Source organism: Syngnathus scovelli, chromosome 10 (assembly GCF_024217435.2).
Source record: "Syngnathus scovelli strain Florida chromosome 10, RoL_Ssco_1.2, whole genome shotgun sequence".
NCBI classification, from domain to species: Eukaryota; Metazoa; Chordata; class Actinopteri; order Syngnathiformes; family Syngnathidae; genus Syngnathus; species Syngnathus scovelli.
In genome coordinates, this window is record NC_090856.1 from 11,766,593 (window position 1) to 11,794,092 (window position 27,500).

Consider the following 27,500-nt stretch of genomic DNA (forward strand, 5'->3'; position numbering starts at 1 on the left):
GCCTGTATTGTATTGTATAATTTATTTATTTTCGATTGCACGCATACCCCCGTTTGCTAATCCCGCTTTTTTTGCCAATATTCCCCCGGCCCCGTTTTGATGGGGCCGGGATTACGCAGGATTAGAATAGCAGCAACATGTCATGACAGCATGCATTTATTCATTCAAAAGCCACGCGCGCCACATTGACGCCCAAGACCGCGCAAATTGCTTTCAAGACAGGGAAAAGTTTTAAATGTAGTGATCATAATTAGGGTTTGAAAATATGGTTAGGGTTTTAAATAAGCGTTTCAATCGAGTGTTATGGTTATAAATCCAGAGTTGAAGGATACAGACGGGGGTTTCAAAGCAGAGGTACCAAATGGTTTCAACTTTTTCAAAGTATTTTTTCCGATGAGCCATCGTGCAATTCGCCCTCCCGATCAGACGGTGACGATAAAGTGTAAACAGAACCGACAAAAAACAACAACGCGTCTTGTTGGAGACGAAGAAGAAAACCTCCATGGCGACGAAGGACGCGAACACTCTCGCTCTTTTCATTTACTAAGAAAACGATTTAAAGTGTCTCACAGTGGCTGTGAAAAGGATAAACGACCGACGCGTTTAGCGTGCTCCTCTATGTTCGATGGCAGGCTCTTCACAATAAGTGACAAGATCAAGCAGTTAGCTTCCGCTCAGCCGCGGGCGGACCGAGATGTGGCGGCGAGGCGGCACAAGTGACGCTCTCAAGCGGGCTCGGGCGCTGCTGGCCGCCAAGAGCAACAAAACCCAGCACAGCCACAACCGAGCAGCCGATGCGGTCAGTACGCGCGTCAATCGCCATCCAGGTCTTGGCTCAAGATAGGTTTAAGGCAAGGTGAAGGTTTCAAACTGGGGCAGCGCGTTGCATTTGCAATGCAAGGTTGCGGTTAGAAACAAGGCATCGTGTTAAAGGTCAGCGTTAAGGTTTGACATTAGCTTGTAATATAAGTTTAGGATTTCAATTTCAGGTTTTGAAGCCCAATTTTAAAAAGTTAGGCTTTCAAATCAGGATTTAATTTGCGGGTTAGCGTGTCAAACGAAGGTTGGAGCCCCAAGTTATTTAGACATGAGGGTTTCAAACTAGTACTAGACTTTCAAATGAGGGTTTGAAATGTTTGCGTGAGAGGTTTTGCAATCTCCTCATTGAGGCGTGATTGAAGATGATTTGACCTTGAATCCCTCTGCTTTCTATTGGGCTTTGAATTTATTCTCAAATCAAGTGTGCGTCGCGATCTCATCGGCAGGACACCAAAAGCCGAGTGTCTTCCTCAAGCGGCAGTGACGTGTCGTGGGACGTGTCCCTGCTCAACTCGTCTAGGGAAGGACGAGGTGCCGCTGCCGCGTCTCACTCACCGTCCAAAGCCGGAGGAGGACGCTTCCTGAAGAAGCCACCTCCGATCCCGCATGAGGACAAGTGTGTTTTAAATCTTTCCTCCTACTCTTTTTCAGACTTTTTGTGTTTTGCTTGGATTTTTGTCCGATTTTAACGTTCCCTTCTTCGTCCTTCCTGTTGCTCAGACGGCAGCCATCCTCGCAGGCATCAGCCCTGAAGAAGCTGTCTCAGAAAGAGGGTCGCATCCTCGGCCGTCAGCGAGAAGCGGAATCTCGTACCCCGATCCCGGGCTCGGCCTCAGGGCCCCCCCCATCGCGGCGAAGCGGTCGGGGTACGACACCCTCGATGACCGGGTCTCCTCAGGCAGGTTACAGCTCCCAGTTCTCGTGGAGCCAAAGCATGGACAGCGATGAAGAGGAGGCCCTGGATCCGGTGGGAGAGCGCACTTGAGCGGGTCTTTATCCTCGAACAATTTTCTGCAAGCCACCCAAATTAACAGCAAATGACTGTTTTTTCCCCCTCCCAGATGCTCAGCCAAAAAAGTCTGAGGTTGGCCTCCCCTCCGGCCCACCTCCCCTGCAGAGACGGTCGCTCCTTGAGCCCCCGAGCTGAGGTCCGCCTCGTCCCCTCGGGGTGCCGCTTCTCCGGGCCACCGGCACCCTCCTCTGATTTGTCCGGGTCAGCCCCGGAGGAGATTCTCTCGCTGGAAGAACTTTTCCCGCTCGGATGTGACGCCGCCGCCGAGTCCAGCCGAGCGCCCTCGCAATGTGAGCAGCGCGCCCACGCGCTCATGCATGCACACCGTTGATATGCAGCAAAGCAGACTTGTCGGAGTGTTTTCTCGCAGCGGACCTTGATGTGGACATGAAGACCTTGGAAAATGTTGGCTCCGCCCACTTTGGAAACACATCAGAAGGACAAATGCAGGTTTTTTTGTTCATTTCAATCTCGCAAACGTTCTGACGAGGAAGGACCCTAAATAGGTTTGGCACCGCCACCGTGTTGCAACCTCGTCACGTGTGCTCACTTGTGCACAGGTGCCAGACGAGCGAGGTGACGGAGACTCAGTCCAAATGGTCGACTACGAAAGTGACTTCGAAAGCACCAAACGGACAGAAACGGGTCACCAAGGCAGCAGCGGACGTATTGTGTACGCACACGCAAGCATGCCTGTGCGTGCTCACTCGTTCATCCCTCTGTGTTCTCCACAAGTCACACACGAAATCCCTCGCTCACATTTGAGCATTTACGTTTGGCACACACTTGTCTCAGCCAGCGTCTGGCAGTGAACCTCAATGACACAAGCACACTTCCTCTCTCACTCAGGTGTCGGAGCACCACGATGATGAGGTATCAGAAGCTGTCGGGTCGGCAGCGACGCGCAAGCATTATTCATCCAAGGCCAGTACGAAAGACTGGGACACGACCTGTCCGTCCCGGACGATCTTGTCGGCGTCCGGCACTCCCGCGTCACACGCCGGATCTTTTGGCCACGAGTCCCTCCCTTCCTCCTCACCATCGCCTGGCGAGCGTTTTAAAGACGTGGCGGTGCAGACCGACACCGACGTCTGGTCGGCGCCACACGTGCCCTCCTTGGCGCTGAACGACCTGCTGCGGCGGCGGTTGGCCGTCACACGCCGCTTGGCGAGAAGCAGCCGCAGGAAACGTGACGACATCATTGCCAGCCTGGGCCCGCCCACTTACGCCTACGCCACGCTGCACCAAACCATGGAGGTGAGGCACACGCTGTGGCGCACATGCACGCACACCCGGCCTCCCGCAGCACACAATCTTACTTGCTCACACACCTTCACACTCATTGTCCCTTTCACACACACCGTATGCAATCTCAGTCACTCTATAAACCAGGGGAGGGCAAATCTTTTGACTTGCGGGCTGAATTGGATTCTAAATTTTGACCGGGGGGTTAGGGTTTTTACTTTTATCCATCCATCCATCCATCCATCCATCCATCCATCCATCCATCCATCCATCCATCCATCCATCCATCCATCCATCCATCCATCCATCCATCCATCCATCCATCCATCCATCCATCCATCCATCCATCCATCCATCCATCCATCCATCCATCCATCCATCCATCCATCTTCTTCCGCTTATCCGGGGTCGGGTCGCGGGGGCAGCAGCTTTAGGAGGGACTCCCAGACTTCCCTCTCCCCAGCCACTTCGTCCAGCTCATCCCGGGGGATCCCAAGGCGTTCCCAGGCCAGCTGAGAGACATAGTCTCTCCAGCGCGTCCACGGGGTCTCCTACCGGTGGGACATGCCCGGAACACCTCGCCAGGGAGGCGTCCAGGAGGCATCCTGATGAGATGCCCGAGCCACCTCATCTGGTTCCTCTCAACGTGGAAGAGCAGCGACTCAACTCTGAGCCTCTCCCGGATGACCGAGCTTCTCACCCTATCTCTAAGGGAGAGCCCGGACATCCTGTGGAAGAAACTCATTTCTGCCGCTTGTATCCGGGATCTCGTTCTTTCGGTCATGACCCATAGCTCGTGACCATAGGTGAGGGTAGGAGCGTAAATCGACCGGTAAATTGAGAGCTTTGCCTTTTGGCTCAGCTCTCTCTTTACCATGACGGACCGGTACAGAGTCCGCATTACTGCCGACGCTGCACCGATCCGCCTGTTGATCTCGCGCTCCATCCTCCCCTCACCCGTGAACAAGACCCCAAGATACTTGAACTCCTCCACTTGGGGCAGGATCCCATCCCCGATCCGGAGAGGGCATTCCACCCTTTTCCGACCGAGGACCATGGACTCGGATTTGGAGGTGCTGACCCTCATCCCGACCGCTTCACACTCGGCTGCGAACTGCTCCAGTGAGAGCTGGAGATCACGGCTTGAAGAAGCCAGCAGCACCACGTCGTCTGCAAAAAGCAGAGACGCAATGCCCAAACCGGACACCCTCGACGCCTCGGCTGCGCCTATAAATTCTGTCCATAAAAATTATGAACAGAATCGGTGACAAAGGGCAGCCTTGGTGGAGTCCAACCCTCACTGGGAACGAATCCGACTTACTGCTGGAAATGCGGACCAAACTCTGGCATCGGTGATACAGGGACTGAACCGCCCTTATCAGTTGGCTCGGCACCCCGTACTACCGACGCACCCTCCACAGAACCTCCCGAGGGACACGGTCGAACGCCTTCTCCAAGTCCATAAAACACATGTGGACTGGTTGGGCGAACTCCCATGCCCCCTCGAGGATCCTGCCGAAGGTGTAAAGCTGGTCCACTGTTCCACGGCCACGACGAAAGCCACACTGCTCCTCCTGAAGCACCCCTGAATAGACCTTACCAGGGAGGCTGAGGAGTGATTGCCCTGTAATTGGAACACACCCTCCGGTCCCCCTTCTTAAAAAGGGGGACCACCACCCCAGTCTGCCAATCCAGAGGCACCATCCCCGATGTCCACGCAGTGTTGTAGAGGCGTGTCAGCCATGACAGCCCCACAACATCCAGAGCCTTTAAGAACTCCGGGCGGATCTCATCCACCCCCGGGGCCTTGCCACCGAGGAGTTTTTTAACTATTACTCAGTGACTTTGACGCCAGAGATTGGAGAGTCCTCCTCAGAGTCTTCAGGCCCTGCTTCCACAATAGAAGGCGTGTCGGTGGAATTGAGGAGGTCTTCAAAGTATTCTCCCCACCGACTCATGACGTCCCGAATCGAGGTCAGCAGCACGCCATCTCCATTGTAAACAGTGTTGACGGTGCACTGCTTCCTCCTCCTAAGACGCCGGATGGTAGACCAGAATTTCCTCGAAGCTGTCCGGAAGTCATTCTCCATGGCCTCGCCAAACTCCTCCTACGCCCGGGTTTTTGCCTCAGCAACCGCCGAAGCCGTGTTCCGCTTGGCCATCCGGTACTTGTCAGCTGCCTCCGGAGTCCCGCAGGCCAAAACGGGCCGATAGGACTCCATCTTCAGCTTGACGGCATCCCTTACCGCCGGCGTCCACCAGCGGGTTCGGGGTTTGCCGCCACAACAGGCAGCAACGACCTTACGGCCACAGCTCCGGTCGGTTGCCTCAACAATGGAGGCGCGGAACATGGTCCACTCGGACTCAATGTCCCCCGCCTCCCCCGGGACGTGGGAAAAGCTCTGCCAGAGGTGGGAGTTGAAGCTCTTCCTGACAGGGGATTCTGCCAGACGTTACCAGCAGACACTCAGAGTGTTTGGGTCTGCCAGGTCGGACAGGCATCTTCCCCAATCATCGGAGCCAACCCACCACCAGGTGGTGATCAGGTGACAGGTCCGCCCCTCTCTTCACCCGAGTGTCCAGAATATGCGGCCACAAATCCGATGACACGACTACAAAGTTGATCATCGAACTGCGGTCTAGGGTGTCCTGGTGCCAAGTGCACACATGGACACCCATATGCTCGAACATGGTGTTCATTATTGACAATCCATGTCGAGCACAGAATTCCAATAATAGAACACCGCTTGGGTTCAGATCGGGGGGGCTGTTCCTCCCAATCACGCCCTTCCAGGTCTCACTGTTACTGCCCACGTGAGCATTGAAGTCACCCAGTAGAACAATAGAGTCCCCAGAAGGAGCGTTCTCCAGCACTTACTCTAGGGACTCCAAGAAGGGTGGGTACTCTGAGCTGCCTTTTGGTGCATAGACACAAACAACAGTCAGGACCCGTCCCCCCACCTGAAGGCGGAGGGAGGCGGTGAACCCCAATGTGCAGGCGCCCAGCTGGGGGGCAATAAGTATACCCACACCTGCTCGACGCCTCTCACCGTGGGCAACTCCAGAGTAGAAGTGAGTCCAGCCCCTCTCGAGAGGGCCTCTACCGGAACCCAAACTGTGTGTGGATCCAAGTCTGACTATATCTAGTCGAAACTTTTCTGCCTTGCACACCAGCTCGGGCTCCTTTCCAGCCAGAGATGTGACATTCCATGTCCAAGAGCCAGCTTCTGCAGCCGGGGATCGGACCGCCAAGGTCCCTGCCTTTGGCCGCCGCCCAGCTCACAATGCACCTGACCCCTTTCGCCCCTCCCACAGGTGGTGAGCCCATGGAAAGGGGGACCCACGTTTCCTTTTCGGGCTGTGCCCGGCTGGGCCCCATGGGCGAAGGCCCGGCCACCAGACGCTCGCCTTCGAGACCCACCTCCAGGCCTGGCTCCAGAAGGGGGCCCCCGTGACCCGCGTCCGGGCGAAGGGAAATCTGAGTGTTTTTCGTCATAAGGGGCTTTTTGAGCTGTGCTTTGTCTGGCCCCTCACCTAGGACCCTTTTGCCATGGGTGACCCTACCAGGGGCATGAAGCCCCAGACAACATGGCTCCTAGGATCATTGGGACACGCAAACCCCTCCACCACGGTAAAGTGACGACTCACGGAGGGGTTTTTACTTTTCGTAGGTAGTAAATCATGGATAATAAAAAAAAAGCTTTTTGAAAACAAATGCATTTATTAACTGCATTAAAAAACATTTTACCCAAAAACTACTATCAGTGATTCTCTTTAAATACGACACTGCTATTATGAATAATAGTTTCCATCACTTCAGCGCCTGCAGGTCAGATTTATGAAATATGTTTATCTAATGAGGCGAAATCACATCAAACATTCTGACCAAATGAATCATCTTGAAGAATCAGTGAAAGTATAGGTACATCTAAATAAACTAATAAAGAAATCAGTAGAATTGATGGTCTCTCTTTTTTGCTAGTGCATCATGGTCTGGAGTAAAATTTGTTGTGGTAATTCTTAGGATAGAGCCAAGGTGTTGGTCCGTTAATCTAGATCTGTGACGGGCTTTGTTGACGTTCACGTGGCTCACACGTCTGCTCACACACATAGGTTGAGCCAAATTGTCCACTCTTTTTTTAATCACTCAGCACTCAGTGTTCACCTTTCTTTTGCTCTGGCCACTCATTTTAATGGAAGGATTCCAGGGGAAGGTTTGTGGGTGGCATTAGCGTAAAACTAACTGAAAGCCCAGCGCGCGAATTACGAGAATGCTGACGTCACAGCCCACACTCGAAATTCGGCACTGATGGAAATGGAGCGCGGAGTGCGCCGGGTCCGTACTACTTAGTAAGTACACGCACTTGTGAGTGTGCACCGAGCTTTCTGACACGGCTTCCGGGAGTAAATGCACGAGCGGGCGCTTCCCCATCTATTGGGGAAACATAGTAATTGCAGGGAAAATGTTTAATAATGCATTTTATTCAGGTTTGCCTGGCCGGATTAAACGGCCCCGAGGGCCGGATGTGGCCCGCGGGCCGTAGTTTGCCCATGTCCGCTCTAAACTTCACTCATCGATACTCAGCTCTTTCACTCCCATACCATCTTTCGCTCTTGGACACACTATGTAACTCTCATCCTCATATTCTCACATCTAATCTAAAATTTGCTCACGCAGCTCATCGGTCAAACAAAGGCGGCCAGAGTGAGCGAGGCACACACGTGACTGCTCGTTGTGGACGTCCAATTTCCGAGCGGAAGATCGTCTTCTCTTTCCCTTCCCGACCGGGACACTGCCATGATGCCTTTAGTGTTACTGGCTATTTTGCAGCCATGGTGTTTGGCGTCATTGCTTTTGATTAAAAACATGCTTTCTCAATGATGGGTTTTACAACCAGAAGAAGAGGGGCAAGCGCGGAGGCGTCCGGGCCAGGCTGGCGGCCAACCCGGCCCGACCGGCGGTGCCGTCCATTCTTCTGGCGAATGTTCGATCGCTGGACAACAAAATGGATTACGTTCGCCTGCTGAGGTCTACGAACTGGACGGTGCGGACCTGCTGTGTGCTCGTGTTCACCGAGACCTGGTTGACTGACAACATTCCGGACTCTGCCGTGCATCTGGAGCAGCTAGCGTGCTATCGGGCGGACCGTGCCATTGTACGAGGGGGAAAGTCGCGAGGAGGTGGAATATGCGTCTACATCCGAGAAGAATGGTGCCGGGACTCTGTGGTGGTATGTAAGCACTGCTCGCCACTTGCGGAGTTTGTGATCATCAAGTGCCGTCCTTTTTACCTGCCGAGGGAATTTACCGCGATTCTACTAGTCGCGGTATACATCCCGCCTTCCAACATCCAAGGCGACAGGATCGCGGCGCTTGGTGAACTGTCAGTCAGGCTGTCAGTGAACAGCAGACGGCGCACCCTGACGGTTGGGAAGAGGTACAGGAGCCTGCGCTCCCGCACCACCAGACTCGCCAACAGCTTCTTTCTCCAGGCTGTTAGGACCCTGAACTCGCTACCCCCTTCTGCGTAGCGTGCGGCACTGTTGCGCTATTTTCGGGACTGTCTGCTGTACGCTCACTTGCTCCTTTTTGCTCCTCTTATTTATTTATTGTTGTGTTATTTATTCATTATTTATTCAGCACATTGTTGTTTACTTGTTTACTTGATTGTCTATTGTGGGCCATGTCTTGTCACCGTGGGATAGGGGGGAACGGTTTCTTTGTGTGTCTTTGGCATGTGGAGAAATTGACAATAAAGCTGACTTTGACTTTGACTTTATGTCGCTTACAGATCGTTTGAAGATTTTATGGACTGATAGCGGCTTCCAAAAGGAAAATCGATTCATTACCAATATCAAACATTTAGCCAAGGACTCAGACACGGAATTTGTTTACCTGTTTATTTAAAAAAAAAAAAGTCTTGTTTGAGGCGCAACTCGATGAAAGCACGTGCCTCATGCTGTCAGTAGGGGTCGCTGAAAGGGTAATGGGGATTCCCTGTGTCCCGGGGGACCAGCTTCCCGTCCACCTGAACAACACTGTTAGGTAAATTGTATATATATGTTATCATGCGTTCCCTAATGAGTACTTATTAATAAAATTATTGCACAGAATGCTTGCTGTTTCGCCTTGCAGACGTCCACCAATCCACAACAAGTCAAACGATGCTGTCTGGAGCTTCCTGACCTTCTACACCTCTGGGAATCCAAGAAAGTTGTTGATAGCTCAATCTATTTTGTTGACGTCTGCACATGGCATTTTGTCTTTGCACTCTTTTCTCATGGTGTCTTGTCCGCGACTTCTTGTTTCACATAGAATCTCGTTTCTTCTCTCATGAGACAAAGCCCACGCTTCCCCCCACCTATCAGGGGCTAGTCTCACATTGTGGGTAGGGCATTCCAAATAAAAAGAGTGAGGAGTGTAAACAGATTTTTAGTGTAGTCGGATTGCTGTAAGTCTGAATGCACTCCTCGCGAGAAAAGACTCAATATTCTGCCTCACTGGTTTTGTCTGCTGATCCTTTTGCTGATTTTGAACCTAACAGATTTTTGGGGGCTCGTTCCGGGATCTCAATAGACCTATTTCGGGATTCCAGACGACTTTTCGACGCAGGACAAGTCCTTGGCCAAGGCATATAGAGAAACCCTTTTCACGGGGCTGACTCGATCAGTCGGCTGGACACCGGAGTGGTTGACGGGATCATCCGAGGAGAAGGCCCAGCAGACTGTGAGTACGAATCTTGATTCTGTTAAAAGTAATGAAAGTGCAGTGACGAGGTCACTTAAAACCTTGACAATTCTAGACCCTATCAAGTGCAATTAGAAACAGTTAAATTCCGCTGGGATGATGGAGTCCCCTGACTTATAACTCAGTTAAATTCCATGGGAGGGCGGACTCCTCTGTTTTCTAAAGAAGTACAGGTAATTTGGAGCAGTTAAATTCCGCTGAGATGTCGTGGGGCCTCCTAATTAACCTTCCTAATGTGTTAGCTATCTGCTGCCATCTGTGGTGTTTTTTCTTAACTCTTGTTTAGCTGGTTTGGCTTCTTTATCCATGAACTCTAAGAAAAAGGCAAAAATAAGTTTTTCTTACACAATAGGAAGGTTGAAGAGTTTAGAGTTTGTTAAAATCCACGGGAGGGCGGACTCCCCTGCTTGCCTGTGAGACGATAAGAGTGCGCATTGTGTGTGTGTGTGTATGGTTTGACTGAGAGTGATCTCATTTGAGCTCTCCTTTATATAAAACACACAGGATTGTAAACAGTGGCTTTGTGTGGAAGCAGAGGAAAGGAGACTTACCACTCGTTGAATATTTTACCACTGTCCTGTGAATTCAATTGGCTTTAGGACACTGTAGGTGCCATTCGAATTGCCAACTCCGAAATTTAGAAAAATAAACCTTGGGAAAATCAAATAGCAAACAAAAGTCGCTACCCCAACATGAATTAAAATGCAAAGATTGGAAATTAATGGAAGGGGTCGACACAGAAAATATAAAATATCTTGACAAATGCGTATTTTGGACAGAGGTGGGGGGTTACATTATGCGACGTGGCGGTGGCGAGGCTCTCCGCACTTCAGTTGCTCCCCCCCACCCTTGTTATCAGCTGGGAAGATTGTCATGTCTATGTTGTGGGCCCGTGTGTTTGTTTCTGTGTATGTTTGTCTTTGTGTATCAGTTCGTTATAAAGGTTGGAATTGCGTTAAATTGGAGCACGAAAACGGTGTGCTAGACAATGGTTTATCAGATTTGCATTGTTAAATGTAAAAATTAGAAATTATAGAATAATATGAGGGTTGTGGGCAGAAACTTGTCCGACGAGTAGAGTGCCCAACCCTCATAAAAATGTGAGAGTAAGAGAAAACATACATTGTAGAACTGGATAAAATTAGGTTAATGATTAGAAATCAATGGTGTTATTATTATTCTCTTATCCCCTGCATTGCAAATGTTTTCTTGATGCAGATAGGTTAAAAGGAGGTTTGATTTGTAATCTGACATTTGGGTCCCATTTTGAAGAGCATAGATTGTTTTTGTTTGTTTATTTTTAAAGTTATATTTAACAGTTTATCTCGGTGCAGTAAGGATATAGCAATTTTGCATGACTTAAAATTAAAAATTAAAAAGCAAAATTACATTCTCATTTTCCCAGATGAGAGGAAAATTGAAAGATGAGGAAGACGAAGAAAAGATAAAAAAGAACTTGCTGTTGCACAGACAGGAAGATGGTGACACAGTGTCAGCGCGAGCTCGCTTAAGAACCGCAGCTGAGAATGTGATGAATGAAGATGGGAAAAATGATCAAATTACAAAGACAGATGTTGTGGCACGGCAACCATCGTTTCCGTCTTTGTACCCCAAATTAAACAACTCATTGCTTCCTATAATTTGAGAGGTGATGAAGTACAACAGGTTTTCATGGCATCCTTAACCAAACATTGGGCAAGCGTTAAAGGCACCTGGAGTCCTTTTGATCTCCAGGGCCGTCCATTGGAATATAACAGGGTGCCATTACAAATACAAATTGACCAACTATTGGGCAGGATAAAAATAAAATTCCAACGTAGAGCAAATTCAAAGTCAAAGTCAGCTTTATTGTCAATTTCTCCACATGCCAAAGACATACAAAGAAACCGAAATTTCGTTCCCCCCTATCCCACGGTGACAAGACATGGCCTACAACAGACAAACAAGTAAACAAGTATAACAACAGCGTGCTGAATAAATAATGAATAAATAACACAATAAATAAATAAATAAATAAATAAATAAATAAATAAATAAATAAATAAGGGGAGCAAAAAAGGAGCAAATGCGCGTACAGCAGACATTCCAGAAAATAGCGCAACAGTGCCGCACGCTACGAAGAAGGGGGTAGCCAGTTCAGGGTCCTAACAGCCTGGTGAAAGAAGCTGTTGGCGAGTCTGGTGGTGCGGGAGCGCAGGCTCCTGTACCTCTTCCCAGAGGGCAGAAGGTCAAACAAAGAGTGAGCCGGGTGACTCACATCTCTCGCAATCGAGGTTGCCTTGCGGGCGAGATGGGAAGTGTAAATGTCCTTCAGGGAGGGGAGCGAAGCACCAATAATCTTACCAGTCGTATTCACTATGCGCTGCAGGGCCTTCAAGTTCCGTTCAGTGCAGTTACCACCCCAGACAGCGATACTACTGGTGAGGACGCTCTCAACGGTGCCACGGTAGAATGTAGACAGGACTGCCTGAGGAGCACATGCACGCCTGAGCTTCCGCAGGAAGTACAGGCGGCGCTGAGCTTTCTTTGCCAGTGACGAGGTGTTTGCGGACCAGGAGAGGTCCTCACTGATGTGCCCCCCAAGGAACTTGGCACAGCTCACCCTCTCCACCACAGCACCATCGATGATCAGCGGCAGGTGTTTTGTGTGACCCTTCCGGAAGTCAACAACGATTTCCTTGGTCTTGTTGACGTTCAGCAGGAGGTTGTTGTCCCTGCACCACGTGGTCAGAAGGTCAACTTCCGACCTATACCGAGTCTCGTCGCCCTTCGTGATGAGACCCACCAGAGTCGTGTCGTCAGCAAACTTCACTATGCGGATGTCGCTGTAGGTCGCAGTGCAATCATGCGTCAGCAGGGTGAAGAGCAATGGACTGAGCACACAGCCCTGGGGGGCCCCCGTGCTCAGCGTGATGCTGGCGGAGATTTTGTCGCCAACACGCACCACCTGAGGCCTCTGACACAGACATTGGCTGAACTAAACAAAAAGATGAGTTGTTTGAAGACTTTAGACACAGACCAGAAAGAGTATTCAACTGATGTCTATGATCAACAACTCAAAAATGTCAGGCGCAGAGCAGGGAGAGGACTCGAATGCAGAGATTCCAAAGTTCAACAAAGTGTTTATTGTCTCCACTGATGGTCGAACAAAAAACGCCTCACGAGGAGGGAAAAAAGGGGAAACTAAGGCGCCTCTAACCGAGGGAGAAAAAGGAGAAATCAAAGCGCCTCGAACCGAGGGAAATACAAAAACAAGATAGCGATGTAACCAAGTTAACATCGGTGAGCAAAGACGTTCAAACAAGGCTTTCTACGTGGACTCAAGGGTTTCGTGATCGCTAGTGTTCTCAGCAAGGCAAGACGCACTGGCACTGGATACGGGGAAAGACGCGGGTTATATGGACACAGGAGGGGAACACAGGTGAAGACAGTTGGTCATTGACGCAGGTGCACACACTTGGAATCAGGGGATCACGTGACCGGACGCACAGGGGAAGGACACACTGACTGGAACGAGAGGAAATCACACAATAAAACAGGAAATGATCCGGACGACACATGACAGCATGACAAAAAATGCTCTACATGCAAATTTGCGACCAGTATTATGTCGAAAACGAATAAATTCAACAAATTTTTTCCCTATAAAATGGTGTCGTTTGGGTTTGAAGTACATAGTCGCTTCAAAGGAGGAAAAGCATGATTTAAGATACGCGATTGATCAATGAGAAGGCTATCCCTTGTGCCAGGGGTGTCAAACTCATTTGTTCGCGGGCCGCAGTGTAGTCATGCCACTCTCAGGGTTGACACGAAAGCTAGCAGAAGCCAATTTCCAAGACACCAACCCGAAGCTCAGGGTGTTGACTCTGAGGAGATCCAAAACATGACCATTAGAGAGTCATTCGTAAAGTGCTTTAATCGGGCTGTAGCCTGCGCAAAGTCTACCGTGCGCTTTTGGTTGCTTTTGCTGGTTTGTGTTATTGTTATATTTTTTTCGGGGGTTATTTTATTTGTATGGATAGAGTACCATGAGCCTCGAACATTCTTCTCTCAGGCAACTACCAACGCTGATTCTAATCAATATGGCTCATGGGGAAAAATTGCTAGACATAAGCGCAACACAAAATCCTTTTGATCATGTTGTTTGTACACCAGAAACCGTCCGCGTTCCAACTTGCGTGCCATGGCTTTTGTCTTGGACTTACAGTAACTCATTAATGTTCACTGTGGCTCCTAATACATCTTCTTCTATTATTTTACCTATGAAAAGTTTGAAAGGTTTTCGAAATGGTCACAACACTACTGGGGATAAATGGCTCGGATATTGGTGGTATTTAACTGGTCACCCGGTTAGCACTGACTGGGGCACCCTTGTCACCACACAAACGCAAGATTTTTGGCCCTCTGGTTCCAGTGAAGAGGCTGTGTTCTTTGCTAAACGAGTAACTTTGAAGTATCAGGGCACAAACCTCCTTTTGACTCTTACACTCCCTGATGGTCAAATTCGTCCTCCAAATGCCACCTTGTTTAACACTTCTTGTTGGGGTTTTCAACTGTGGGCTTGGTCCTCTGGAATTGATCCTCACTTTCCTATTGCTATTTGCATTAACAAAACAATGTCGATCGCAGACCGTCCCGTTACAAATAATTACACCCTGTCAGCAGGAGCAAAAATCACAAGTATGCTCCTCACTGATGTAGACAGCTATTTTGTAGCCTCCACAGGAATAAGCGGTCAAACCAACAACTGGCTTCTTATGGCTGAGCAAGCCGCAAAGATGGCTAACACCAGTTGCATTGCATGTATGGGTCCAAGACCTCTTTTGAAAATCATACCTGCAAATATAGTTCCTAAGTGTGGTGTTGTTCTAATGTTAAACTCATCCATTTCACCCACTCATGATTGTTTTAAATGGGATAAGGTTTACCCTGTTGCCTCTATGACAAAATCTAAACCCCTTTTTTCGTCCGATGTAGCTAAGGGTAATTTTACATGCATTGGATTACCTGGTACCGGTGAGAAGCTCGGCGCCCTACCTACTCCATGGTGTGGGTCCATGACCAATGTCACTGCCCCTTTTTTGCCCATTGCTCGTAGTGATATTTGGTTTTGGTGTAATAGTAAAAAACTTTATGATAGGTTGCCTTTAAACAGCTCTGGAATTTGCGCTTTGGTAACCCTATTGTTTACTGTTCATTTGATACCAATGTCCTCTTATGATCTAACATCTTTTGCTAAGTCCGTAGTGCCCGAATTCTGGCCGAGAACGAAGCGAAACGCCGAATGGCAGGGCGCAGCTAATCCAACTTACATAGTTGCCATTGGTGTTCCTAGAGGAGTACCGGATGATTATAAGCTGGTGAATCAGATAGCAGCTGGTTTTGAATCCGCCCTGTGTTGGTGGTGTACTCTTAACAAAAATGTTGACAGGATTAACTACAAGGCGGCTCGGTGGCGCACTGGGTAGCACGTCCGCCTCACAGTTAGGAGGGTGCGGGTTCGATTCCACCTCCGGCCCTCCCTGTGTGGAGTTTGCATGTTCTCCCCGGGCCCGCGTGGGTTTTCCCCGGGCACTCCGGTTTCCTCCCACATTCCAAAAACATGCTTGGTAGGCCAATTCAAGACTCCAAATTGTCCCTAGGTGTGAGTGTGAGTGCGAATGGTTGTCTGTCTCTGTGTGCCCTGCGATTGGCTGGCAACCAATTCAGGGTGTCCCCCGCCTACTGCCCGATGACGGCTGGGATAGGCTCCAGCACGCCCGCGACCCCCGTGGGGACTAAGCGGTTCAGAAAATGGATGGATGGATTAACTACATCCATTACAACGTGCAGAGGCTTGGAAACTGGACCGAGGCGGTCCACTCCCAACTGGCCGCTACTTCCCTCATGGCTTTCCGGAATTGAATGGCCCTTGACATGCTACTCTCAAAGGAGGGCGGTGTCTGCGCCATGTTCGGTGAGCAGTGTTGCACGTTTATTCCGAAAAATACTGCAGCCGGCGGAAGCCTGTCCCAGGCCCTTGAGGGCCTGCAGACCTTGAACGGGAAGATGAAGGAACACAGTGGGGTGAACGCAGAGGTTTGGACCGACTGGTTGAACGTGTTCGGAAAGTACCGCACCCTGATTTCCTCTGCCCTGGTCTCCATTGCCGTTTTCTCTGCCATTTTGACCTTGTGTGGATGTTGTTGCATCCCTTGTCTTCGATCCCTAATTAACAGGCTAATTACAACTGCTATCTCTCCACCAGCTGAGACTTTCCCGTTGCTCCAAAGGGATGACCTTTCGATCGACGGGGGTTCCTTCTCTAGTGACGACCCGGTCAGCGAATCTATTGTGGTAAACCTGTCCGGTTTGTTTCCTGACCCTGGCTTTGCCGATTACGAATCAGTTTCCTCCCGAGTGTAAGTTAGTTCTTGCAAAATGTGATCCCTTGGCTGAAAATCTTTTTGAAGTGGCCATATGGGTGATGAGTGGTCTCCGGGAACTTATGATAAAACAGGGGGGAATTCCATCCATCCATCCATTTTCGCTTAGTCCCCACGGGGGTCGCGGGTGTGCTGGAGCCTATCCCAGCCGTCATCGGGCAGTAGGCGGGGGACACCCTGAACCGGTTGCCAGCCAATCGCAGGGCACACAGAGACAAACAACCATTCGCACTCGCACTCACACCTAGGGACAATTTGGAGTGATCAATCGGCCTACCAAGCATGTTTTTGGGATGTGGGAGGAAACCGGAGTGCCCGGAGAAAACCCACGCGGGCTCGGGGAGAACATGCAAACTCCGCACAGGGAGGGCCGGAGATGGAATCGAACCCGCACCCTCCTAACTGTGAGGCGGACGTGCTACCCAGTGCGCCACCGAGCCGCCTACAGGGGGGAATTGTTAGATAAATTGTATATATATGTTATCATGCGTTCCCTAATGAGAAATTATTAATAAAATTATTGCACAGAATGCTTCCTGTTTCGCTTTGCAGACGTCCACCAATCCACAACAAGTCAAACGATGCTGTCTGGAGCTTCCTGACCTTCTACACCTCTGGGAATCCAAGAAAGTTGTTGATAGCTCAATCTATTTTGTTGATGTCTGCACATGGCATTTTGTCTTTGCACTCTTTTCTCATGGTGTCTTGTCTGCGACTTCTTGTTTCACATAGAATCTCGTTTCTTCTCTCATGAGACAAAGCCCACGCTTCCCCCCACCTATCAGGGGCTAGTCTCACATTGTGGGTAGGGCATTCCAAATAAAAAGAGTGAGGAGTGTAAACAGATTTTTAGTGTAGTCGGATTGCTGTAAGTCTGAATGCACTCCTCGCGAGAAAAGACTCAATATTCTGCCTCACTGGTTTTGTCTGCTGATCCTTTTGCTGATTTTGAACCTGACAAACACCAACGTGGCATCAAAGTTTTATCAACATGGTTGTTGACTTGGTTGTAGCAGCAAATGTTGGCGGCGCCACCTGATGGCCAAGTTGCGCTTTGGCGATTGCCATCAAGCATGAAACGGAAAGGAGACATTTCAGAATCTTCCAAAGTGTCCAAGCAGCGCGCTCGACTTACTTCAATGACGGGTAGGATGTAACGCCAGTCTTTGTTGAGCGCCGCCAGGCTGGTCATCTCCCCCTCTGACAAGGTGAAGTCAAACACCTCCAAAACGAAATATAGCAGAAATGGCCATCTTCACCAAGATTCAAATGCGCACACACCTGAATGTTTGGACATTTTTCATCCAATGAAATATAATACACATATATATTAATTATGAATACAATGTTCGCATGTATTTTTTTCTTTCAAATGTGTATTTTTATCTATTGGCCTTTTTATTCCTCAGATTTGTGGATTTCTATTTACTCGTTTCAATCACATGAGTTCTAACATTAGTCTCATTAGTGTACATTTTCACATTTTTTGTCCCTTTATGTAACATTTATGTTTTTTCTATGCATCTTCTTTCCAAGACGATTTTTCAACTATTGGCTGCACATGTAGTACCTGCAAGTTCTGTCGGATGTGTGAGGGCGTGACGCTCTTGGGAACGCCCACGACGCTGCGTTGCGTCTGCCACCTGCGCACGGGAGAAGCGCATTTAGCGTCAGCCAATTCGTCTTTGTGTTGTTTAGCAAGCGGTCGGGGCTGACCTGAGCAGGATCTGAGCGGGCGACTTGCAGTACTTTGCAGCCAGGGTAGCCAGGACGGGCTCGTCCATGAGCGTGAGCTCGTCGGGGCGCTTCCAGGCACGGTTGGGGGAACCCAGCGGGCTGTAGGCCGTTATTACCCCGCCCAGCGACCGGCAGTGCGCCAGCAGCTCCGTCTGCGCCAGGTACGGGTGGCTCTCCACCTGCGTGCATGGCCTTCAAAGAGCCATTGTCAAGTGCTTGCCAATCCAAACATGTCTGCATATTCTTTTCTTTTGGGACCTGCACAACGGCAGGCTTGACGTGGGCGGCGGCCAGCACGTGGTCCAGCTGTCGCTTGTTGAAGTTGGACAGGCCGATGTGTCGCAGCAGGCCTTTGCGGAGCAGCTGCTCCATGGCGCCCCAAGTGGCCCGGTAGTCCACCACGTCGTACAGCAGCGAGCCACTGCCCGCCTTGGGGAACACCTCCTCCCCGTGCCTGCGTGCCAGTACAAAGAGCCTCGCTTCAAAGCCTTGGTCCGCGTTTGCCGGCCAAGTTTACATTCGCACCGGAAGGCCATGGGCCAGTGGATGAGGTAGAGGTCCAAGTAGTCAAGTTGAAGGTCATGCAGCGTTCGCTGGAGGGCGGGCTCCACGTCCTCGGGGTGGTGGCACGTGTTCCACAATTTGGACGTGACAAAAACGTCCTCCCGCCGCACGCCCTGACAAACGGGACAAACGCCGACTCGGTACCTTTGCACCCATGCGCGTACATGTGAGCCGTCACGCGTTCGCGTCTCACGTGGGGCTGCGCAAAGCTCTCGGCGAACGCTTGTCCAATCTCGGACTTGTTGCCGTAGACGGCAGCGCAGTCAATGTGGCGGTAGCCTGCCTCCAGGGCGCACTTGACCACCTCTTTCACCGAGCAAACACAAACGCACCCCAATTGAGCCCCCGATCCACAAGCGCAGCCCGGACATTATCAAAGGTTTCGCGGGGTTCGGTGCCTCACCTGTCCCGGCGAGCTCTTCCAGGTGCCCAGTCCAATGAGGGGCATCTTGCAGCCCGTGTAGAGGACAGCAAATTTGTTCATCTTCCCGCCTGCCGCCAAAATGTCTTTGTGTGAAAAATGACCACACGATTCATCATCATCATCAATTACATACAAATAAATCCAGTAATCGATTACTGGAAATTCCAGACTGTCAGGCAGGGGACAAGGCGAAGGACTCGGATGCAGAGTCGTTTCTATCTTGGATTTATTCCAGCAAGCACACAGAGCAAAAGTACAAATCAAATCGCTCTTGCGAGGGAAAACACGTGGCAAAAAGTACAAACAAAAGGTGTCGCACTGAGGCGAGTCAAAAGGCTAAAAGTACAAATCAAAACGCCTCTTACGAGGGAAAACACGTAGCAAAAAGTACCAACTAAAGGAGTCGCACTGGGGCGAGACAAAAAGGCGATGGAGACCAAGGCACAAACAAAAGCGTCGCTCGGTGGCGAGACAAAAAGGAGGGTTCTTTCAGAGAGTTCGGACATCAAGGGATCGCTGGTGGTCGGGACGAGGCAAGACACACTGGCACAAGACAAGGGGAAGACACGGACTAAATACACACAAAAGGGCGAGGACACAGGTGATGACAATTAGTATCGATTACGCAGGTGCACACAATCGGGATCAGGGAAGACAAGACAACCAACACCGAGGAAGGAAACACAAACTGAAATGGAAGGAACGACAAAATAAAACCGGAAGTAAAATTACGACATCGACGAGACAGAAACCCGGAAAAATAAACGCGACCGCATGACAGAACCCCCCCCCTAGGGCCGGATCCCAGACGGCCCAGGAGCCCCAGGGTGAGCCGCATAAAAGTCCTCAAAAAGTCCCGGGTCCAAAATATAACTAGGCGGCACCCATTGCCGCTCCTCCGGCCCATAACCCTCCCAGTCCACCAGGTACTGCCAGCCCCGGCCTCTTCTGCGCACATCCAATAGTTCTTTAACGGTGTAGGCCGTCCCACCTCCCACAGTCCGCGGAGGCGGAGGGGGCGCAGGATCTGGCACCAACGGACTGTCCACCACCGGCTTGACCTTCCCAACGTGAAAGGTGGGGTGGACTGCAAGGGACCTGGGCAAGCGGAGACGCACCGCGGCCGGGTGCACGACCTTGGCGATGGGGAACGGACCCACGAAGCGAGGCGCCAGTTTCCTGGAGTCCCCCCGGTGGGGAAGATCCTTGGCGGATAGCCAGACACGTTGACCTCGCTGGTACACGGGCGCCGGACGTCTCCTCCGGTCAGCCATCCGCTTGACCCGGTCCCCCTGTCGGACCAGCGTGGCCCGAGCCGCCGACCAGACGCGACGACAGCGGCGCACCAAGGCGTGGGCTGAAGACACCGTCACCTCCGGCTCACTGTCAGGGAAGACAGGGGGCTGGTAGCCATACACACACTTGAAGGGGGACATACCTGTAGCCGTGGTGGGCAGGGAGTTGTGGGCATACTCCACCCAGGAGAGGTTCTTGCTCCACGAGGAGGGGTTCTGGGAGACCAGGCAGCGGAGACTTGTCTCCAACTGCTGGTTAATACGTTCCGTCTGTCCGTTTGCCTCCGGGTGATAGCCTGACGTGAGACTCACGGTTGCCCCTATGAGCCTGCAAAACTCCCGCCAAAACCTGGATACGAATTGGGGCCCTCTATCGGAAACAATGTCTTTCGGGAACCCATGAACCCGGAATATGTGGTCCATCATCACGGTGGCCGTTCGTTTAGCGGACGGGAGCTTGGGCAAGGCGATAAAGTGAGCCATCTTTGAAAATCTGTCCACCACTGTGAGTATGGTGGTTCGCCCATGCGAGGTCGGAAGCCCGGTGACGAAGTCCATGGATATCTCCGCCCATGGGCGCGAAGGAATGGGTAGGGGATGCAGCAACCCCATACGGGCGCCGTGGGAGTTCTTATTCCGGGCGCAGACGGGACAGGCTGCAACGTATTCATTGACGTCTGCCCTCATGGAGGGCCACCAGAATCGCTGCTGGATTACAAACAGCGTTCGGCGCATGCCCGGATGGCAGGAGAGTCTGGAGGTGTGAGCCCAATGGATGACTTGGGATCGTAATTGAGCAGGGACAAATAGTCGGTTCTCAGGGCAACCACTAGGGGGTGGCTTGTTACCATTGGCCCGCTGTACCCGGCCTTCGATAGGCCAGGTCACTGCTCTAACCAGGCAATGAGGAGGCAGGATGGTTTCGGGCTTCTTAATTTCTGGATCCGAGTTGAAAACACGGGAGAGGGCGTCAGGCTTGGTGTTCTTGGTTCCCGGTCTGTAGGACAGAGTGAAGTTAAAACGATTGAAAAAAAGTGACCAGCGGGCTTGGCGTGAATTCAGTCTCTTAGCTGACTTTATGTATTCTAAATTTTTATGGTCTGTCCAGACCAAAAAAGGCTGCTGTGCTCCCTCTAACCAATGTCTCCATTCTTCCAATGCCAGCTTTACTGCCAACAGTTCGCGATCCCCCACATCATAATTCTGTTCGGCTGGCGTCAGCCGTCGAGACAGGAACGCGCACGGATGGAGCTTGTTGTCGCTCTTGGCTCTCTGTGAAAGGATGGCACCTACTCCTTGATTGGAGGCGTCCACCTCCACCACAAACTGCCGCGACGGATCAGGAAGCGTGAGGATGGGAGCGGTGCTGAAGCGGTTCTTTAGCTCCTGGAAGGCCGCCTCCGCCTCCGCCGACCAGTGGAAGGGAACCTTAGGAGACGTGAGTGCGTGCAAGGGAGCCGCTGTGGCACTGAAGCCCTTGATGAACCGCCGATAAAAATTGGCAAAGCCCAGGAATTGCTGCACCTTCCTGCGTGAGTCAGGGGTAGGCCATTCCGTTACCGCGCTTACTTTCGCCGGGTCCATCTCAACCTTGCCCGGGGCTACGATGAAGCCGAGAAAAGAAACAGTGCTCTTGTGGAATTCACTTTTCTCGGCCTTTACGTATAGTTGGTGTTCAAGGAGTCGTTGCAACACCGTCTCGACGTGAACCCTATGGGTCTTCAGATCTGGGGAATAAATCAAAATATCGTCCAAATATACGTACACAAACCGGTCCAAACAGTCTCTCAAAACATCGTTTATCATGGCCTGAAACACAGCGGGAGCATTGGTGAGGCCAAATGGCATGACGAGGTATTCAAAATGTCCTCGATGGGTGTTGAACCCTGTCTTCCATTCGTCCCCTTCCCGGATGCGCACCAGATGGTAGGCGTTGCGCAGATCTAACTTTGTGAACACCCGGGCTTGCTGTAATTGGTCGAACACGGTCGACATCAGTGGGAGCGGATACTGATTCTTGATGGTGATCTGATTGAGGGGACTATAATCAATGCAGGGACGTAGGGTGCCGTCCTTCTTGCCCACGAAAAAGAACCCCGCCCCCGCAGGCGACGACGATGGTCGAATCAGTCCTGCTTGCAGGGAGGAGTCTATATATTCATTCAAGGTTTGCTTCTCAGGTCCCGAAAGAGAATAAAGCCTCCCCTTGGGTATAGTTGAACCCGGCAGGAGGTCAATGGCGCAATCATACGGACGGTGGGGAGGCAGAGAGGTAGCCTTGGCCTTGCTGAATACCTCGGCCCATTGGTGGTAACACGCAGGGACCCCGGTTAAGTCTGGGGTTGGCGCGTCTGGAGCAGGAGGCACAGGGCGCGGGTTAGACTTGATACAGGAATCATGACAGTCGGACCCCCATCCCGTTATTTCCCCTGATCCCCAGTCTATAGCGGGGTTGTGGCGTTGAAGCCATGGATACCCGAGAATGAGAGGGTTCATTGGGGAGGTCACGTATGTTCTCCTGGTGGGGACCAATTGACAGCGAGACTGGTTCTGTTATGTGAGTTATCTCAAAGAGTGCCTGTCCATTGAGTGCCTTAGCTTTCACGGGAGTGTTCAGTAGCTCAGTCTTTACCCCCCACCGGCGAGCAAATGCCCAGTCTATCAAGCTTTCGTCTGCTCCTGAGTCTATTAATACTTCGAGTTCTATTTCTCTTCCCAACTGTGTGATCCTGCCCTTGGGGAGCACTCGCCCCGGGGACAGAGCCGCCGAGAAGGCGCTTACCTTCAGGGTCCTCCTCACTGGACAGGAGAGAAGGAGGTGTCCGAGCTCGCCGCAGTAGTCGCATCTTCCCTCTCGGCGCCGCCGTAACTTCTCCTCCTCTGTTAACTTAGCTCTGCCCAACTGCATCGGTTCTGGCTCCTGGCGCTGCCGATCCCCGTACAGCCTGGAGTGGTGAACGTCAGGGCCGGCTACTGGGACGAAGGCGGGGGCGTTGCTGCTTCGGTGCTTCCTCCACTCTTGCAGCCGATTGTCAGTGCGGATAGCCAGAGCGATGAGGGCGTCGAGGTCGGTGGGAAGGTCTAAGGGGATTAGCTGATCCTGTATGGGTCCAGACAGGCCCCGGAGGAAGATGTCATATAGTGCCGCCGCGTTCCAACCGCACACCGCGGCCAGCGTGCGGAACCGGATGGCGTAGTCTCCGACGGTGTCTTGTCCCTGGACTATCTGACAGAGTTGGCGAGCCTTGTCTCGGTCAGCGGAGATTGGATCGAACACCGTTCGCAGGGCCTGGATGAAAGCGGGGAGAGAGCGACAGGAGGTGGAATCCCTGGCCCATTCCGCGGTGGCCCACGTGCGGGCCCTTCCCGTCAGGTATGATACCATGTAGGCCACCTTGGAGCGCTCGGTGGGGAAATCTGCTGGGGAACTCTCAAAATGCATCTCGCATTCTGTAATAAAGGCCCGGCTAAGGCCGGGTTCTCCGGAGTAGCGCTCTGGAGGAGCCAGTCTGGCACCGCCAGTCATGGGAGCTATTGCAAGGGGAGTAACGGGGGAAGCAACGGGTGTACTGGAGGTCGCTGCTGGTCCCGCGTTTAAGAACGAGAGCACTTCCTGCATTTGCTGACCCAGCTTTGCTACTTGGGTGGCGACCGCTCCTCTGAAATCTTCTTGATTCTTAGCGAGTCCTCGGATCTCTTCTCCCAAGTCGCCCACTTCCCTCTGGTGCTGGGCGAGCAGTGAGGCATGGGAGCGCACTGCGGCGCACAGGTGCTCCGACTCTGCCGAGTCCATGTCTGGCCAGTGTGTACTGTCAGGCAGGGGACAAGGCGAAGGACTCGGATGCAGAGTCGTTTCTATCTTGGATTTATTCCAGCAAGCACACAGAGCAAAAGTACAAATCAAATCGCCTCTTGCGAGGGAAAACACGTGGCAAAAAGTACAAACAAAAGGTGTCGCACTGAGGCGAGTCAAAAGGCTAAAAGTACAAATCAAAACGCCTCTTACAAGGGAAAACACGTAGCAAAAAGTACCAACTAAAGGAGTCGCACTGGGGCGAGACAAAAAGGCGATGGAGACCAAGGCACAAACAAAAGCGTCGCTCGGTGGCGAGACAAAAAGGAGGGTTCTTTCAGAGAGTTCGGACATCAAGGGATCGCTGGTGGTCGGGACGAGGCAAGACACACTGGCACAAGACAAGGGGAAGACACGGACTAAATACACACAAAAGGGCGGGGACACAGGTGATGACAATTAGTATCGATTACGCAGGTGCACACAATCGGGATCAGGGAAGACAAGACAACCAACACCGAGGAAGGAAACACAAACTGAAACGGAAGGAACGACAAAATAAAACCGGAAGTAAAATTACGACATCGACGAGACAGAAACCCGGAAAAATAAACGCGACCGCATGACACAGATGAGAAAAAGATTTAAAATTCAAAGACAGGCTATGACTGGATCAGCCTTCTCTAGCCAGGTCCACAAAGTCCTTCAAACACAGGACCCTACGCGCCAGAAAGAGGATGTGATGCTGACTTGCACTTTTTCGAAAGAGTCAGCAGCACTCGAGGACGCAACCACAAAAACGACAAACTGGAAGCAGATTTTCTTCTAGCTCACTCGCATGGATGGCAAATTCAATGCATAAAAAAGGAAGACAACGAAGCAGCGTTTGGCCTTTTAATGAATTAAATTTGTCAAGTACTACATGTCGCAAGGTGTTGGGCTGAAACATCCTACGTTCAAATTTGGTATTACAAATGTTTCTATAGTTAGCCGCTCCCTACGCAGATTTGGAGAAAATAATCGTCCACCAACGTGTCATGCATGCTATTTTCTCCACAGCTCGCAGAGCCCCTTTCATAATGGTGTATTTTTTATCTTTCCTCAGAATTCATCCTCTCACCGGTAAATATACGATTTATGTCGTCTTCCATGAAAGCCGCCTGGCTGTCAATCTTGCAAACGCTGCTTTTACTTTTATCATTGTTCGTTTTCTGACGGATGTTACCAGCCGGTAAGTAAAAATTAATACCAAATTTTCTTTTCACAGGAAGGCGTAAGTGGAAGAGCAGGATCAAAATGATGAAGACGAGTTTGAGTTGGCGCGCCAAAAGCAAAACGTACCTGCGCTAGATTTTACTTTGCATGGTAATTAGTTGGATAATACATGTGTAAGAATTGAAGAGTTATGATGTCAAGTGAAAATTTGTTAGAATAAAATACATGACACGTGGTTAATGAAGATGTATGATTATAATCATGCAAACAAATTTGTTTTGCGGCACAATCAATTGGTACCATTTTGTGTTCATTTGGAGGTTACGTCATCGCTAGAAATTAAATGCCTAATGTCTCCGAAACGGAAGCAGCACAAACGAAACTTTTTGCTGCACAAACCAGCACAAACGAAGCACAAATGAACGGTACCAATTTGGGTCCATCTGGAGGAAAAGGGGGGGCTGGATGACGTCATCGCTAAAAAATAAATGTGTAATATCTCCGAAACGAAAGCAGCACAAACGAAACTTTTTGCTGCACAAACCAGCACAAACGAAGCACAAACGAACGGTACCATTTTGGGTCCATTTGGGGGGAAAGGGGGGGCTGGGTGAACTCTGGATGACCTATAAAATAATCGTTCATAACTAAAAAAGCATAGCAGCACAAACGATGATTTTTGCTGTACAAACCGGCACAAACGAAGCACAAACGAATCAGACTATTTTCCTTAAATTTTGCGAGGTTGGGGGGGCTGGATGACGTCATCGCAAAAAAAATAAATGTGTAATATCTCAGAAACGAAAGCAGCAAGAACAAAAATTTTTGCTGCACAAACCAGCACAAACGAAACACAAACGAACGGTACCAATTTGGGTCCATTTGGAGGAAAAGAGGGGGCTGGATGACGTCATCGCTAAAAAATAAATGTGTAATATCTCAGAAACGAAAGCAGCACAAACGAAAATTTTTGCTGCACAAACCAGCACAAACGAAGCACAAACGAACGGTACCATTTTGGGTCCATTTGGGGGGAAAGGGGGGGCTGGGTGAACTCTGGATGACCTATAAAATAATCGTTTATAACTAAAAAATCATAGCAGCACAAACGATGATTTTTGCTGTACAAACCGGCACAAACAAAGCACAAACGAATCAGACTATTTTCCTTAAATTTTGCGAGGTTGGGGAGGCCAACTTCACGCAGGTCTTTGGCACTACTGACTGGGACATGTTTAAGTGGGCGGCCACTTGCAACGATCGGACAGACATAGAGGAGTATACTGACTCTGTTTCCTCTTACGTCACAAAGTGCATTGATGATGTGACTCACTCGAAGTCCATCGTCACTCGGGCTAACTGGAAGCCATGGCTGACGGGGGCTGTCCTCAGGCTGCTGAGGGCCAGGGACGCAGCATTCAGAGCGGGGGATGAGGCTGGCTTGAGGGCAGCGAGGGCCGACCTGTCCCGGTGCATCAAGGAAGCGAAAAGGGCGTTCTCTTGCAGGATTACCGCCCACTTCAAGGACAGCAGGGACGCACGGAGCCATTGGCAGGGCATTCAGACCATCACGGACTACAAGCCCGCGCCGCAGAGCTTTGAGGGCGACGTCCGTCTGCTCAACGATGTTAACCGCTTCTATGCTCGCTTCGACGCTCAGAACAGCACTTGCCCGCTGAAGACCACTCCCTCTCCACACGAGCAGCCCCTGTGCCTCTCTGCCGACAGCGTGAGGAGGGCGCTTGCCGCTATCAACACCCGTAAAGCGGCGGGCCCTGACAACATCCCAGGTCGAGCGCTGAAGGACTGCGCTGGGGAGCTGACGGGTGTCTACACGGACATCTTTAACATTTCCCTGCAGCAGGCCATCGTCCCTTCGTGTTTCAAGGCTGCCATCATCGTACCTGTGCCGAAGAAGCCTGCTCCGTCCTGCTTCAATGACTACTGCCCCGTGGCACTGACGCCCATCATCATGAAGTGCTTTGAGCGGCTTGTCTTGGAGCACATCAGATCCATTCTCCACCCCACCATAGACCCCTTCCAGTTTGCGTACCAGGCCAAACGGTCCTCTGAGGATACCATCTGCTCTGCCCTCCACTCGGCCCTCTCCCACCAGGGGAGTAGGGACTCGTATGTGAGATTGCTGTTTGTGGACTTCAGTTCTGCCTTCAACACCATTGTGCCACAAAACCTCATCTGCAAACTCGACAAGCTGGGCCTCAGT

General features: G+C 51.0%; 1 protein-coding gene and 1 pseudogene across 4 annotated transcripts; one reads left to right on the forward strand and one right to left on the reverse strand.

Moving 5' to 3' along the window:
- Positions 1 to 242: 242 nt before the first annotated feature.
- On the forward strand, positions 243 to 17,153 carry c10h19orf44 (chromosome 10 C19orf44 homolog). Of its 4 annotated transcripts, none has more exons than XM_049730290.2 (8): positions 243 to 799; positions 1,266 to 1,435; positions 1,540 to 1,786; positions 1,881 to 2,121; positions 2,202 to 2,281; positions 2,392 to 2,526; positions 2,681 to 3,088; positions 6,392 to 8,126. In XM_049730290.2, exons 1-8 carry the CDS (start codon positions 695 to 697, stop codon positions 6,572 to 6,574), a joined length of 1,569 nt encoding a protein of 522 aa, XP_049586247.1. In that variant the 5' UTR covers positions 243 to 694; the 3' UTR covers positions 6,575 to 8,126. The 4 variants fall into 4 exon arrangements, with proteins under 4 accessions (XP_049586247.1, XP_049586237.1, XP_049586256.1 ...); XM_049730280.2 differs by having other exon boundaries at positions 451 to 799; positions 7,975 to 8,850; XM_049730299.2 differs by lacking the exon at positions 6,392 to 8,126 and adding an exon at positions 9,212 to 17,153 and having other exon boundaries at positions 452 to 799.
- A 705-nt stretch (positions 17,154 to 17,858) lies between these two features.
- Positions 17,859 to 19,033, reverse strand: LOC125972568 (aldo-keto reductase family 1 member A1-B-like; annotated as a pseudogene).
- Positions 19,034 to 27,500: the final 8,467 nt, after the last annotated feature.

What these genes read in the sequence shown, in the direction of transcription:
- c10h19orf44 (XM_049730280.2), top strand. Translation starts at nt 695, where the DNA reads ATGTGGCGGCGAGGCGGCACAAGTGACGCTCTCAAGCGGGCTCGGGCG. An exon ending in ACAACCGAGCAGCCGATGCG is followed by an intron (nt 800 to 1,265) that starts GTCAGTACGCGC and finishes TCTCATCGGCAG; the next exon opens with GACACCAAAAGCCGAGTGTC. An exon ending in AAGAGGAGGCCCTGGATCCG is followed by an intron (nt 1,787 to 1,880) that starts GTGGGAGAGCGC and finishes TCCCCCTCCCAG; the next exon opens with ATGCTCAGCCAAAAAAGTCT.